General features: G+C 54.7%; 1 protein-coding gene across 10 annotated transcripts in view; it reads right to left on the bottom strand.

Moving 5' to 3' along the window:
• WNK2 (WNK lysine deficient protein kinase 2) overlaps positions 1 to 1,697 on the bottom strand; it is a 141,192-nt gene extending 139,495 nt beyond the window's left edge. For 9 of the 10 annotated variants that reach the window (XM_030919434.1, XM_030919438.1, XM_030919437.1 and 6 more), the window contains exons 1-2: positions 1,478 to 1,697; positions 253 to 935 (exon numbers count right to left, since the gene is read on the bottom strand). In XM_030919434.1, the coding sequence (XP_030775294.1) occupies positions 253 to 933 (681 nt within the window). In that variant the 5' untranslated portion in view covers positions 934 to 935; positions 1,478 to 1,697. Of the gene's footprint in view, positions 1 to 252; positions 936 to 1,477 lie in introns of those variants that run through there. The other variant, XM_030919441.1, reaches the window with a different exon arrangement.
• Positions 1,698 to 14,438: the final 12,741 nt, after the last annotated feature.

Here is a 14,438-nt window from a genome sequence, read left to right as displayed (position 1 = left end):
AAGCACACCAGAGGCCTGCCCTCGCCACCAGCTGACTCACAAACCGCAACCTGCGCACAGACACAGCCGGGCCGCACATGCAGTCCGCACACCTGGTACGCATCCTGCCGGCCACCCACACAGAGGGCGACACACATGGAGCTCCGTCGCCCCCAGGGCTTCTTAAGGCCAGGCGCAGGAGCAAGGACAGGCCCAAGGACGACTCGCGCAAAGACCCTGCGGGAAGCCCCCTGCGTGCTGGGGCGCCCTCACCTGAAGCTCACACCAGGCCACCTCCACCCAGGTCTCCGTGTCCAGCCCCTTGTAGACCGTCTTGAAAGAACCGCGGCCCAGCTCGATGTCGAACTTGAGGAAGCGGCCGTCCAGAGAGGTGGCCACGGCCTTGAGATCGTCCTCGTCGTCCTCCTCCTCTTCGGGCTCGTCCCGGCGTGTGCGCCCGGGCTCAGGCTTCGCCTCGGCCGCCCCCTCATCCTCCTTCCTCACGGTCTCCGCCGCCTCCTCCCTGGGGCCGCCGTCGGGGTCAGGCGCGGTTTCGACAGCCGCTGCGATGGGGTCCGGGCAGGGCTCCTGCGCGCCCAGGGGCTCGGGGCCGGCGTCCGTGGGGGCTCCGGGGGCTCCTGGCTGCGCGGCCGGCGCTGCGGGCGCGGGGGCGGCGGGGCGTCCGCGGGCGCGCTCCGCTATGAGGCGGCGCGTCTTGCAGAGCAGAAGCACCCGGCGCTGCAGGGGCTGCGGGGGCTGCGGGCCCGGTGCCTCGGCCGCCTCCAAGCCGGGCGGCTCCTCCTGGTCCGACTCTACCACGCTGCGCCGCAGGAAGCGCTGGGGCCCCGGCCGCGCCGCCTTCGCCCGAGGCTCCGCCATGCCCGCGGGCCCCGCGCCGCGCCCGGGCTCCATCAGCGCGCCGGGGGCGTCTCGGCGGCCGCCATCGCCGTCCATCTCTGTGGGCCAAGCACACACAGGCCCGCGTGAGCGCCCGCCCTGCCGCACCTGCCCAGGCCGCGGAATGAGACAGCGCCGCCCCGGGTCCGCGCCCTGCCCAGCCCCGACCGCGGAGAGAGCCTGCGGGGGCCGTCTCTGGGGGCCCTGGGAAAGGGGGGCTGCAAACGGGACCAGAGGCTCGGGTTGGGGAGGAGGGGTCCGTGCCCTGCTCAGCCCCAGGCTGCGGAGAGGGACGGGCCTGTGGTGTCCCTGGAACCCTGGGAGAGAGGACCTGCTAGGGTGTCTCTGAGGGCCCCGGAGGCCGGCAGAGGGATCTCGCGCCCTGCCCAGCCCCGGCCCGGGAGGGTCCTGCTAGGCTATCCCGGAGGCAGCTGTAAAGGGGATAGGGAGGCCCGGGGGCGGGAGGAAGGCACCGGCCTGGCGGCGGCTCCACAAAGGACGCGGGCCCTGGGCGCGGGAGGGGCGCGCGGGGAGGGGGCTGCAGCGCCGCGGCGTGCACACAAAGGCGGCGAGCGGCGTTGGGGGGAGGCTCGGCACTCACAGGGCGAGCGGACGCCGTCCATGCCCGCGGCCCGGCGGCCGGGGCTTGCGAGGAGGGCGAGATCACGCTTCGAGGCCGGGGTCCGAGTTCCGGGCGAGGTCCGCGCTGGGGTGGGGGCCGCTGCGCCGCTCCGGCTCCTGCGCGCTGCTCTCTCGGGCCGGGCCACTGCGGGGCCGCGCTCCCGCGTGCTCTTGCCGGCTTCGCGCGACTCCGCTCCCGCACCGGCTCCGACCCGGCGCGCGGGGAGGGCGGGGCTCCGTTCGCCCCGCCCCGGGCCGGCGCAGGGGGCTGGGCCTGGCACGCCCACCTGGCTGCGGACAGGCGGGCGGGTGCGCGCGGCCACCTGCGGGCCGGCTACCTGGGATCGCACCCGCGGCTCTTTGCTGGAGATAGCGCTCCTGGCCTCTGAAGTTCTTTGGAACGCTCCGCAGGGCTGTCAGCTGCAGAGGACCCCATTTGTTCCTGAGAGGAGGCAGCAGGCTCAACGCCTCAGCACGCCGCAGCCCGGCGCGCCAGACCTCAAGGCCCGGTGCTAGGACAGAATGGGCAGGCTAGGAAGAAAAGGACCAGGGATACAGCCACCCTCAGGAGCCCAGCCTGGGGCTAAGCCTGGTGGGAGTCAGCATGTCTTTTCCTGCCCTCACTTCACCACCAGGAACCATGAGGACCTCATCATCACCCAGGGAGGCACTGGTGACCATTGTGCCCATTTCACAATCTAGAGCAAAGTGAGGCGCCAAAGGCAGAAGTTATATGCTCTAAATCCCAGAACTTCCATGACCGAGGCTGAGCCGGAATGCCTTGGATGGGATATGGAGAGGCTTCCAGAAGCCCCTTGACCCAAAATGTTCTTCCTTCCCACCTCTGCCAGATGCCACCTCTCCCAAGAAGTCTTCCGTGATCTCTCTCTCCTTCCTCCACTAGACCCCCACGGACAAGCCCTCTCTTGGGCGTCTCTGGCCATAATGCAGCAGGTGACCTGTGTCAGTAACCATACTGCTAAGTTCTGAGCCCTGCTCCAGTCAATGCCCTGAGCTAACACCTCACTCTCACCCCAGCCTCCATGATCCTAGGTGAGGAAACTGAGGCATAAGGGAGATACCAGAGTATTCTTATGTCAGTCCCCATCTCCCTGGGCTGACACCCCCATCAGATACACACACACTTTCAGAGATGAAAAGATGCTTGTGGGCTGCTGGCCCTGGAGCCCCTAGCACAAAGTAACTCGTGTGGCATAAAAGCCAGCAGAGGTGATATCTCACCTTCACAATGTAGAGGGAAGAATATGCCAAGCCAACTGTTACCCAGAGAAGCAGGACTTCCTGGAGCCCTGCTGGACACTGGCACTGGCTGAAACTAACTTGTGAGGGGCAACAGTGCACATGCCTTCCCAGCTCTGGGTTGAGCAGTGCTACCCTGTAGCCTGAAGTCAGCAATGCTGGGAGTATTTACACTATGGAAATTGGCAAACACCTCAAATCAGGACTTTTCTCCCCAGAGAGCCAGTGGTTAAACAGTGTGCTAGGTGTGGGGCTATGCATTTGGCACTTGCCTGTTATTTATATAATCTAATCCTCACATCTACCTTGTGAGACAGGCGTTCATTCCGGGGCTCAAGTCCACTGGCATGAGCCCAGAGCTCACACAAGGAGGAGGCCAAACAGCAGATGCCAGCTCTGCGGGACGGAGAGGCCTGAGGGACAGGGATCTAAGTTGCACCTCCTGGGGCAGGAGTCTTCCAGGTAGAGGTCGGGGTGGAAAAGGATATTTTCTGTCTTACCTTTGGAGGCTAAAGACCCCCTAACCTTGCCCCTAACCAGCTGAGTGAACTTGGGCAAGACCTGATCCTTCCTGAGCCTCAGTATCCAGCCCTGCAGAGCAGGCTGGTCATCCTGCTTGCCCACCTTAAAAGGCTACCAATTCCTTGTGGATTCAGTCAATCTAGGAAGGGCACCATGTCCACAGACCTGTTCATGATGGGTGTGTTCAAGCCTATCCAAGGGAAAACCAGGATGGGACAGAGCTAAGCATGTTCTGAGACCAGCACACACCTATCTGGCCTCCTCCTGCTCCCAACAGGCCACACTGGCAGTGTGTGGGCAAAATACCTGCCAGCATTGGAGAAGGTTCATCAGCACCCCCGGCTGCTGCCCACCCACACTTGTAGATATGCATGGGAAAAGATGGCTACACCCAAGGGAGCAGCCCAGGCTGTGGGGAGTGGGGGACAGCCTGTCCCTGAGAGAGTACTGTGTGCTCTCTGAGCCCTTAGGGGTGAATTCACGCATCCCTGCTTACACACCTCCCACGGTGGAGCTCATTCTCTCTGCCAACCCATGACCATTAGAGTACACAGCTAAGTCAGTAGTGGACAGGTCACAGTTTCCTCTGCAGGGAATCTCAGGCTGGGCTCAGGAGCAGCTCAGCATCCTGGCAGATGGAGCCTGAGGGATCCTTGGACCGACCTTGGAAGTCAGGACTTCACAGCACTGGCTATGCGCCCTTTGGCAGGTCACTAGATATCTCTGAGCTTCCATCTCCCTGCTGCTGCGACGGGGAGTGTATGTACTGTAGTCTGCTTTGCTGGGCGTCCTGAGGCTGCATGATCCAGGGTCATGATGCCAGCATTTGTCTTTTGGAGGTTTGCTTTTTGTGTTCTATTTTTGTTTTTGTTTTTTTGAGATGGAGTTTCGCTTTGTTGCCTAGGCTGGAGTGCGGTGGCAGGATCTCAGCTCAGCTCACAGAAACCTCTGCCTCCCAGGTTCAAGCAATTCTCCTGCCTCAGCCTCCTGAGTAGCTGGGATTACAGGCGCCCACCACCACGCCCAGCTAATTTTGTATTTTTAGTAGAGATGAGGTTTCACCATGTTGTTCAGGCTGGTATCGGACTCCTGACCTCAAGTGGTCCTCCCACCTCGGCCTCTCAAAGTGCCAGGATTATGGGGCAGCATTTGTCTTCGATGTTTAGAACAGATGAGTACATTGAGGTCTCACCCAGAGACTTTTCAACTTTAAGTAACTTTCTCAAGGCCTCAGAGTGGAGGCAGTGACCTCCACCCACAGCTATCACCTTAGCTTCCACAATGCCAGGGAGCCCCTTTGGTGAAACAAGTTTCTTCCAAGTCCAGGCTGTGCTCCAGCCTGTCCCAGTCAGTGGGCACGTGCAGGCACACACCTGCTCCATGCAGATGCAGTTCCAGGAGCTGGGCCCCAGCAAGCAAGAGGACCATGGTATCAGTTTGCTCATCTGTGAGATGGGCATAATGGTCATGCCCAACAGTCTTGGCAACAGAAGGCATTCAACAAATGCTCATGAAAGAAGGGAGGAAGGGAAATGGGGCCAGCCCCACTGCCTCTGCTCACATCAGGGCCCGTCGAGGGTCACTGGGTAGAAGGAAGAGCAGGGTCTGGCCATGCCCAGCAGGAGCTCAGTCTACAATTGGCCCCTGGGGTAGGTCTGCCTCTGAGTGGAGTCAGGCAACCTATTTAGTGCGCAGGTCCAGCGTGGCCAGGCCACTTGCCTGAATGCCCCCTGGGTCACACCATGGGGAGGATACCCTGGTAGGAGCATCAGATGGGGAGGACAGTGCTGGAAGAGCAGAGCCCAGGGAGGCCAGGCAAGTGGCTTGGGGGAATGCAGGAAGACCTGTGACCTGAAGAAGGGTATGGAGACAGGACAAAGGCCTGACAGTGTGTGGTGGCAGGAAGGTGGCAGTAGGTGGGAGCAGGTGGGCTGTGGAAGCTTGGGCTCCTACTCCTGGAAGATGATGTCAGAGGATGGAAAGGGCATGACCAGGCTGCAGTGTCTTCGTGCTGTGGGTCATAGAGCCTCAGGACAACCAGCAGGATGGAAGCTCCCGGTGGGTAGGGCCTGAGGTAGGCAGGTCGGCTGGTATGGGATGACGCAACGCTTCTGACTCAGCTGTGACGGATGAATGGTTGAAGAACTTGTTTCCTTGCAACAACAGGGTTCCATTAGAAATTTTCTGAAGTATGACACACAAATCAGAAAACAACCCCCAGTTTCCTAAGTCAACACTTCACTATGTAGGACTTTGTTTGCGATTCTAGCAGAGAGGTGAGATTTGGGGTAATGCTCAGTTCTGGTAAGGCAGATTATACAGCTAAAAGTAGGCCAGGTGCGGTGGCTCACACTTCTATTCCCAGCACTTCGGGAGGCCGAAGCGGGCGGATCGCCTGAGGTCAGGAGATCCAGACGAGCCTGGCCAACATGGTGAAACCTTGTCTCTACTAAAAATACAAAAAAATTAGCCGGGCGTGGTGGTGTGTGCCTGTAATCCTGGTTACTCAGGAGGCTGAGGCACAAGAATTGCTTGAACTTAGGAGGCAGAGGTTGCAGTGAGCCAAGATTGTGCCACTGCACTCCAGCCAGGGCAACAGAGTGAGACTGTGTCCCACAATAACAACAAAAACAAACAAAAAACAAAAACAAAAAAGGCCACACACAGTGGCATGCGCCTGTAATCCCAGCTACTCGGGAGGCTGAGGCAGGAGAATCGCTTGAATCTGGGAGGCAGAGGTTGCAGTGAGCCAAGATCACACCATTGCACTCCAGCCTGGGCAACAAGAGCAAAACTCCGTTGCAAAAAAAGAAAAGAAAAGAAAAGAAAAACTGCAAGTACAGGGGAAAAGAGAGTGCATGGTTGTGGGAGGAAGGCAGAGTCACCCTGACCTCCCCCGCAGCTCCTCTGGCCTCGGTTTTTCTATCTGTAGTGTGGGACCCGCTGGGCCATCTCAGCTGCTGGTTGGAGTCACTGTCAGACCTGCATGACCCTGTCTCACGCCAAGTGAGTCTTGCACACAGCTACCCTGCAGCATCTCCAAGGCCTGAGGTGTGCCCCACCCCCTGGAGATTCTGCTGTGTGGGATGGGGTGGGCCTGGCCTCAGGTGTTTGAAAGCTTCCAGGTGGTCCTGCGGAGACTCCACGTGCTGCGAGGGTCTGGCACACCATGGCACTCAATAAAAGCTGCCTGCGTCGGGGGGCACACCTGCATGGAAAGAGCTAACAGAGCAGACCCTCCACTGCACTCTCTGGCCACAAATCTCGTTCTGCCGTGCTCACCGAGAGCAGCCTCATGCCATGGGCCTCTTGGGGTTGCTTGTTTCTCTCAGGGGAGGAGTGAAAGTTCGGCTCCTGGAGCCCCACAGCTTCCCCGACTTGGACGCTGACACCCGGCTCCCAGGTGGCCCTGAGGGGCACGCAGGTACCTGTTGCCCCTGGAAAAGGCCGCAGGTCCTACTCACCCAGGCTTTTATTCCGTTTTTGTGGGTCAGGCCAGCTAAGCCAGCTCATGTGACTCAAAGGGCAGATGATGGGGGCCTCGCTGCTCTGGCCCCCTGGGGGAGGCTCCACAGCAGGGTGGAGAGGCTGCAGAGTACCTACTATTTAAAGAACCCTGTGGCCGGGTGAAGTGGTTCATGCTTGTAATCCCAGCACTTTGGGAGGCTGAGACAGGTGGATCACTTGAAGTAAGGAGCTTGAGATCAGCCTGGCCTACATGGTGGAACCTCATCTCTACTAAAAATACAAAAATTACCTGGGCGTGGTGGCTCATGCCCATAATTCCAGCTACTCAGAAGGCTGAGGCAGGAGAGTCACTTGAACCCGGAAGGCGGAGGTTGCAGTGAGCTGAGATTGTGCTCTGTCAAGAAGAAAGAAAGAAGGAAGGAGAGCGAGAGAGAGAAGGAAGGGAGGGAAGGAAAGAAGGAAAAAAAGGAAAAAATAAAAAATAAAATAAAGAATCCTGTTCCTCTGTTCTTGGAGGTGCAGGGTCCAGCAGAGCCTCAGGGTTGACTAAAAGGTCTATGGAGGGAGGGGCTCCATGCCCCCAGGAGGAAATAAGCAATGCAGTCCGCAGCCCTAGGGCAGTGGCCACCTGAGGCACGAGGACACACCCGTAGCCTGTCTGATGGTGCAGGACTGGGTGGCACCAGTCCGTCAGAGACAGAGGACAGAGCCCTGAGAAAAGCTAAGGGGCATAGCTGGCCAAAAACTGACATACCATGATTGCTGAATTGACGCCAGCCCGTTCGTGGTGGAAAACCAGCAGCATCCTCCGGCATGACGTATTCCCAGTGGCCACAACAAATCATCGGGCACAGCTGGCAAGAATTGGAAATGAGGCTGTGTTTGCAGGAAGTTGAGGCTGACATTTGCAAGGAAATACCCAAGGTTGGATTCACTGGGGACCAGAACCAGCCAGGGTGACACTTGCTTTCGGCTTACATCCAGAGCAGAGCATTTCATGTGAAGGGCAAGCCAAGGAAGTGTCAGGATTTTGCTTTCTTCAGGGTATGACCTTCCCGGGGTAATCTGGCCAAATCTCCTTGATTGACCCCAAGCCTAGGCTACCACATGTTCCCCATGGGCCCACAGGGGAGAGTGACATCGGGGCCTAGAGAGATGGGGGAGAATGTGGGGCCATTGGTGAAGGTCAGAGGGAGCTCCGGAGCAGGTGTGCTGTGGGAGGGGATGGTGAACTTGGCTTGGCCTGCTTCCCTGCTGCTGCTAGGGACATCTGGCCACCAGAGTCAGAGATGGGGATCTGGAGGGCAGAGGGAGGAGGTGCAATGTTCTAGAACACAGTCCTTATTTCTCTGTTTTTAATAATTTAAAAAATTATGTAACATTTCTTTTACTCCCAAATATCAAAACACTTTGATTTTTAAATAACAGCTTTATTTAGATATAATTCATGTACCGTAAAGCTCACTCTCATAAAGTGTGCGATTAGGAGGTTTTTAGTACATTCAGCGTTGTGCAACCATCACCTCTATCTAATTCCAGAACATTTTCATCACGTCAGAAAGAATCCCTGTCCCCGCTAGCAGACGCTCCCCATTCCCTCCTCCCCTCAGCCCCTAGCACCCACTGGTCCACTTTCTGTCTCTATGGATTTGCCTATTCTGGACATTTCACATAAATGGAATCATACAACGTGTGACCTTTTGTGTAGTATTTCACGGAGCATCATGTTTTCAAGGTTCATTCATATTCTGTCATGTATCAGAATTTCATTTCTTTGGATTCTTTTTTTTTTTTTTTTTTTTTTTGAGATGGAGTCTCGCTTTGTTGCCAGGCTGGAGTGCAATGGTGCAATTCTTTTTTTTTTTTTTTTGTCAAGTGGAGTCTCCCTCTGTCACCCAGGCTGGAGTGTAGTGGTGCCGCCTCACTTCACTGCAACTTCGCTTCACTGCCACCACGTCAGGTTAATTTTTTATATTTTTAGTAGAGACGGGGTTTAATCATGTTGGTCAGGCTGGTCTTGAACTCCTGACCTCAGGTAGATGATCCACCCACTTCAGCCTCCCATGCTTGGAATTCAAGCAATTCTCCTGCCTCAGCCTCCCGAGTAGCTGGGACTACAGGCGCCTGCCACCACACTCAGCTAATTTTTGTATTTTTTTTAGTAGAGACAGGATTTTGCCATGTTGGCCAGGCTGGTTTCTAACTCCTGACCTCAGGTGATCTACCCACCTCAGCCTCCCAAAGTCCTGGGATTGCAGGCATGAGCCACCGCCCCAGCTGCGATTCTTTTTTTAGGTCCAAGTAATATTCCATTGTCTGGATATACGGACTGAATTTTTTTTTTCTTTCTTTTTTTTTTTGAGACAGAGTCTCATTTTGTTGCCCAGACTGGAATGCAATGACGCAATTTTGGCCCACTGCAACCTCCGCCTCCTAAGTTCAAGGGATTCTCCTGCCCCAGTCTCCCAAGTAGCTGGGATTACAGCCCCCCACCACCACTTCAGGCTAAGTTTTTATATTTTTAATAGAGATGGGGTTTAATCATGTTGCTCAGGCTGGTCTTGAACTCCCAATCTCAGGTAGATGATCCACCCACCTCAGTCTCCCATGCTTGGATTACAGGCATGAGCCACCGCACCCGGCCTGGATTGATTTTTTTAAGAGCGTAAATTCATTATAAAAAATTATGAGGCCACGTGCAGTGGCTCATGTCTGTAATCCCAGCACTTTGGGAGGCCGAGGTGGGCGTATCACCTGAGGTCAGGAGTTTGAAACCAACCTGGCCAACATGGTGAAACCCTGTCTCTATTTAAAATACAAAAAAAATTAGCGAAGCGTGGTAGTGCACCTCTGTAATCCGAGCTTCTCGAGAGGCTGAGGCAGGAGAATCACTTGAACCCGGGAGGCGGAGGTTATAGTGAGCTGAGATCACACCACTGCACTCAAGCCTGGCCGACAGAGTGAGACTCTGTCTAACAAAAAAATTTTGAAATAGAAAAAGTCCAAATAAAAGTGTTTAGGCCGGGCGCAGTGACTCACACCTGTAATCCCAGCACTTTGGGAGGCCGAGGTGGGCAGATTGCCTGAGGTCAGGAGTTCGACACCAGCCTGGCCAACATTATGAAACCCCGTCTCTACTAAAAATACAAAAAATTAGCTGGTTCTGATGGCAGGTACCTATAATCCCAGCTACTCAGGAGGCTGAGACAGGAGAATCGCTTGAACCTGGGAGGCGGAGGTTGCATTGAGCTGAGATCGCACCACTGCATTCCAGCCTGGGCAACAGGAGCGAAACTGCCTCAAGAAAAAAAAAAGTGTTTTAAGTTGTGCACAATGTCACTACCTCAACATGATCTCCCCCACAGCCCCTGTGGCAAGTACACATCTATCTGTGTGCAACTGTCCACACAGGAGTGCAGATCAAATAAATGAATGTGATTGAACATTTTTCTTCTAACTACAGTTATTATTTAATTTTACTTGATTAGGCTTACACCAGATTAAAGGTCATATTTTCTGTTTTGCTTTAGCCCCTCAAACATCCTGGGATTGCAGGTATTTGAGATCCCGACCAGGACTCCTGCTGAAGGGGGGCCAGCCCCCGGGCATGGAGAACATCACTGCCTCCCAGCCTCCTCTGATCAGACCACTGGCAAACTGCACCAGGAACAGGAACTAGGAATCGTGAGAAGCTGGAGGTGAATTGTTGAGCCCAGTAAGTGGTGAAACCCCAGTTAAGTCTTACAGCTGAAATAATGATAATAATGGCCACCATTCCTGGGCACTCAGTGTGTGCTAGGTGCTGAGCTAATGCTTTGCAAAAATGCTCTCGTTTCACCCTCAGGAGCCCCTGGATGTGGCAGCATTCAGAGATGAAAATGCAGCATGGAGAGGGGACCCATCATGACAGCTCCACACCCAGCAGGTCGTGCAGCCCGGAGGTGAGCCCAGGAGGACTTGCCCATGACTCCATCCTGCAGCTGCCATCCAGCTTGTCCCCAGGCCTCTGTGGCAAGTCCTAGGTTCCCTCGAGGCTTCTCTCTGGGGACTCCTCTCTTACAAACAGAAAGTTGAGTCATGACCCTCCTTTAATTCTACGTTGACCCCAGGCCCAACCCTGTGTGCTCACTGCCCTCCAGCATAACCACTGCCTGCCAAGGCCCTGAATTTGGCCTTCCCCCTTGGCCCTGACGATCCCTGCCAGTCCCAGCTCAGCCTACGACCACTGTCTTATACCTGCTGTCTTTTTTGTTTTGTTTTCGTTTTGATTTTCGTTTTTTGAGACAGAGTCTTGCTCTGTCACCAGGTTGGAGTGCAATGGCGCAATCTCGGCTCACTGCAAGCTCCGCCTCCCAGGTTAAAGGGATTCTTCTGCCTCAGCCTCCTGAGTAGCTGGGACTACAGTTACGCACCACCACGCCCAGCTAATTTTTGTATTTTTAGTAGAGACAGGGTTTCACCATGTTGGCCAGGATGGTCTCGATCTCTTGACCTCATGATCCACCCGCCTTGGCCTCCCAAAGTGCTGGGATTACAGGCATGAGCCACCATACTCGGCCCCTGCTGCCTTTAAATCGAATCACTTGTGTAGACTGGTACAGGCTTTCTGAAAGCAATTTGTGACTGGAGCAAGAGTCTAAAAATTGTTCTGACCCTTTAATTTAGTAATTCTCTTTTGGAGAATTTACACTAACAAAGTTACCAGCAATGCAGATAGTGTTGTATAAAGATGTTCACTGAAGGATTATTTGTAATAAAACATTATGAATAATATAGTTAAGGAAACAGTGCTATTCCTACATAATCAAATATGGTCGAGCCGGGCACGGTGGCTTACACTTGTAATACTAGCACTTTGGGAGGCCAAGGCAGTAAGATCACTTGAGGCCAGGAGTTCAAGACCAGCCTGGCCAACATGGTGAAACACCGTCTCTACTAAAAATACAAAAGTTAGCCAGGCATGGTGGTGGGTGCCTGTAATCCCAGCTACTCGAAAACCTGAGGCAGGAGAATCGCTTGAACCTGGGAGGCAGAAGTTGCAGTGAGCTGAGACCGTGCCACTGCACTCCAGCTCCAGCCTGGGCAACAGAGCAAGACTCTGTCTACAAAAAAAAAAAAAAAAAAAAAAAGGCTGAGCCATTTAAATGCTCTTCATGGAGTTGTGTAATGATTAGAGATACTGTGAAGTGAAAACACACAGGAAGAAACGCTGGAAGGAAATACACCAAAGCACTGCCAGTGAATGCTTCTGCTCTTGTGCATACGTCTGTGCGCCAGACAAGAGGCAGTTCCGCCTGTGTCTTAAGACGGGGGGTGCTGACAGACCCCCAGAGAGACCATGAGATGAAGGAGGGGGCTCAGCAGAGAGTGTTGAACGCAGCTCAAAGCTTGGGTCTGGAGGCTCCTGGCTCTGATTTAAGCCTTGGCGACGCCCTCTGGCCATGACCTTCAACTGGCTTGTTAATTTATCTGAATGTCAGTTTCCTCATTAGTCAAAGGGACAATGGAGGTGCCTCATCCCTGGTTGTGAGAGAGTCCTGGGGAAGGTCTTAGCAGCCCCAAAAGGAGGTAGATGTGTTGGCTTTTGCAGGCTGCAGAGATGGCCATCAGGTGTGCTGGGGCAGCTTGGGGAAACTGGCTACTGCTGTCCACTTGACTCTGGACAAACTCAGGCCTTGGCTTGGACCCCCAGCTTCCTTGTCCTCGCCTTGCCGGCAGTGCCTGCCCACAGAGAGAGACATGGCCACCCGTTCCAATCTGCCTGGGCGCAAGTCCTCCCCTCTGTTTCCACAGGGGGACACAGAGGTTCAGGGGTTCAGGGAACACAGCAACAGGTGTGTCAAGACCACAGAGCCAGCAGGAGTCTGTGTGGACAGAGCAGAAAGAAGGAGCTGAGCAGCCACCAGTTTCGGCCCCCACCCAACGGGCTTAGCGGGGTCCTCAGACCAGAGTCTACACCTGCTGTCCAGGCAGGTTCTGACCGTGGCCAAGGCCAGGTTGTCCTCCCAGCTGGGGGAGCTGACTCAGGCCTGGGACTGGCAGGGGTCTCTCCTGCCCAGAGTTTCCAATTTGCACCCAGTGGGGCCCCAGGCAGCCTGGCAATTGGAGCCGATCACGTCCCCTTGAGAACCCCCAAAGGGCCGCATCATTCTCCATGTGAATATAGAAGAGGGTTTTTTCCACTTATTGATGAACTTGCCTGCCTGATTTCTGTTTTTTTCCAGCAGACTCAGTCCAAGTTGCTTGTGCCTGTCCCTGGAAGTGCCTGGCTCACTCAGACTGAAGGTGTGCCTGGGTGGACATAAGGCCGTTATTAAATGGCCTACTGTGCACATGGCCCAGTGCTTGCCTTGGAAAATGACTGTAGCATGTGACAGACCACGTGAGAGGCCTCATCCACCCGGGACAGCCGGGAAGCTGCCCAGACGAGGGGCACGGAACCCAGGATTAGGAGATGAAGAAGAAGATGATGAGACAATGTCATTTCTTAGAGGATCCAAGCGGGAGAGCTTTCTGAGAATGCCACCCAATCCAGGAGCTGGATCTACAGCTTATACAGTCGATTCTTGGATCCGGGAAGTCATGCTTTGTAGTCTCTTCCAACACTGAATTAGCGAATCCCAAACCATTGTGTCCCAGCCAAACACAACACACTTTCCAATCAGCTCCATGTACAGACCGGCACGTTTCCTCTCCTCTTTGTGGATGAGCAGTTGATTCGCTAACAGGGAACCTCAGTCAACAGCACCATAACTGATAGCACCATAACTGACAGCACCAGAACTGATAGCACCAGAACTGACAGCACCAGAACTGATAGCACCAGAACTGATAGCACCAGAACTCACATGTGATGGAAGCTTCTCTAATACACATTTTCTCCCCTATGCACATCACAGCTTCTCTATGCTTCAGAACACAGGGCAGGCCCGGCGCAGTGGCTCACGCCTGTAATCCCAGCACTTTGGGAGGCCGAGATGGGTGGATCACGAGGTCAAGAGATCGAGACCATCCTGGCTAACACGGTGAAACCCCGTCTCTACTAAAAATACAAAAGATTAGCTGGGCAAGGTGGCGGGCACCTGTAGTCCCAGCTACTCGGGAGGCAGAGGCAGGAGAATGGCGTGAACCTGGGAGGCGGAGCTTGCAGTGAGCCGAGATTGTGCCACTGCACTCCAGCCTGGGCGACAGAGCGAGACTCCATCTCAAAAAAAAACAAAAACAAAAAACAAAGAAAAAACAGGGCAGCTCTTCAGCACAGTGCCTGCAGCCATTTGAAACAGCAAAATCACCAACAAAAACCCAGAAAATGTGGCACTAAATAGAATGCAGAAGACTGACAACCCAGAAAATAAAGGGACAAATGTAAGTAGAGAATTAACAGGAAAACAATACAAATGGGCCAGATGTGGTGGCTCATACCTGTAATCCCAGCACTTTGGGAGGCCGAGGCGGGTGGGTTGCCTGAGCTCAGGCATTCGAGACCAGCCTGGGTAACACAGTGAAACCCTGTCTCTACTAAAATAAAAAAAAAAAAAAAAAAAAAAAAAGAGAGAGAGCCGGGCATAGCAGCGTGCGCCTGTAATCCCAGCTACTCCGGAGGCTGAGGTAAGAGAATTGCTTGAACCTGGGAGGCAGAGGTGCAGTGAGCCGAAATCACGCCACAGCACTCCAGCCTGGGCGACAGAGCG

The sequence above is a fragment of the Rhinopithecus roxellana genome, chromosome 16 (assembly GCF_007565055.1).
Source record: "Rhinopithecus roxellana isolate Shanxi Qingling chromosome 16, ASM756505v1, whole genome shotgun sequence".
Classification (NCBI taxonomy): domain Eukaryota; kingdom Metazoa; phylum Chordata; class Mammalia; order Primates; family Cercopithecidae; genus Rhinopithecus; species Rhinopithecus roxellana.
This window is presented reverse-complemented; position numbering and strand designations above follow the sequence as displayed.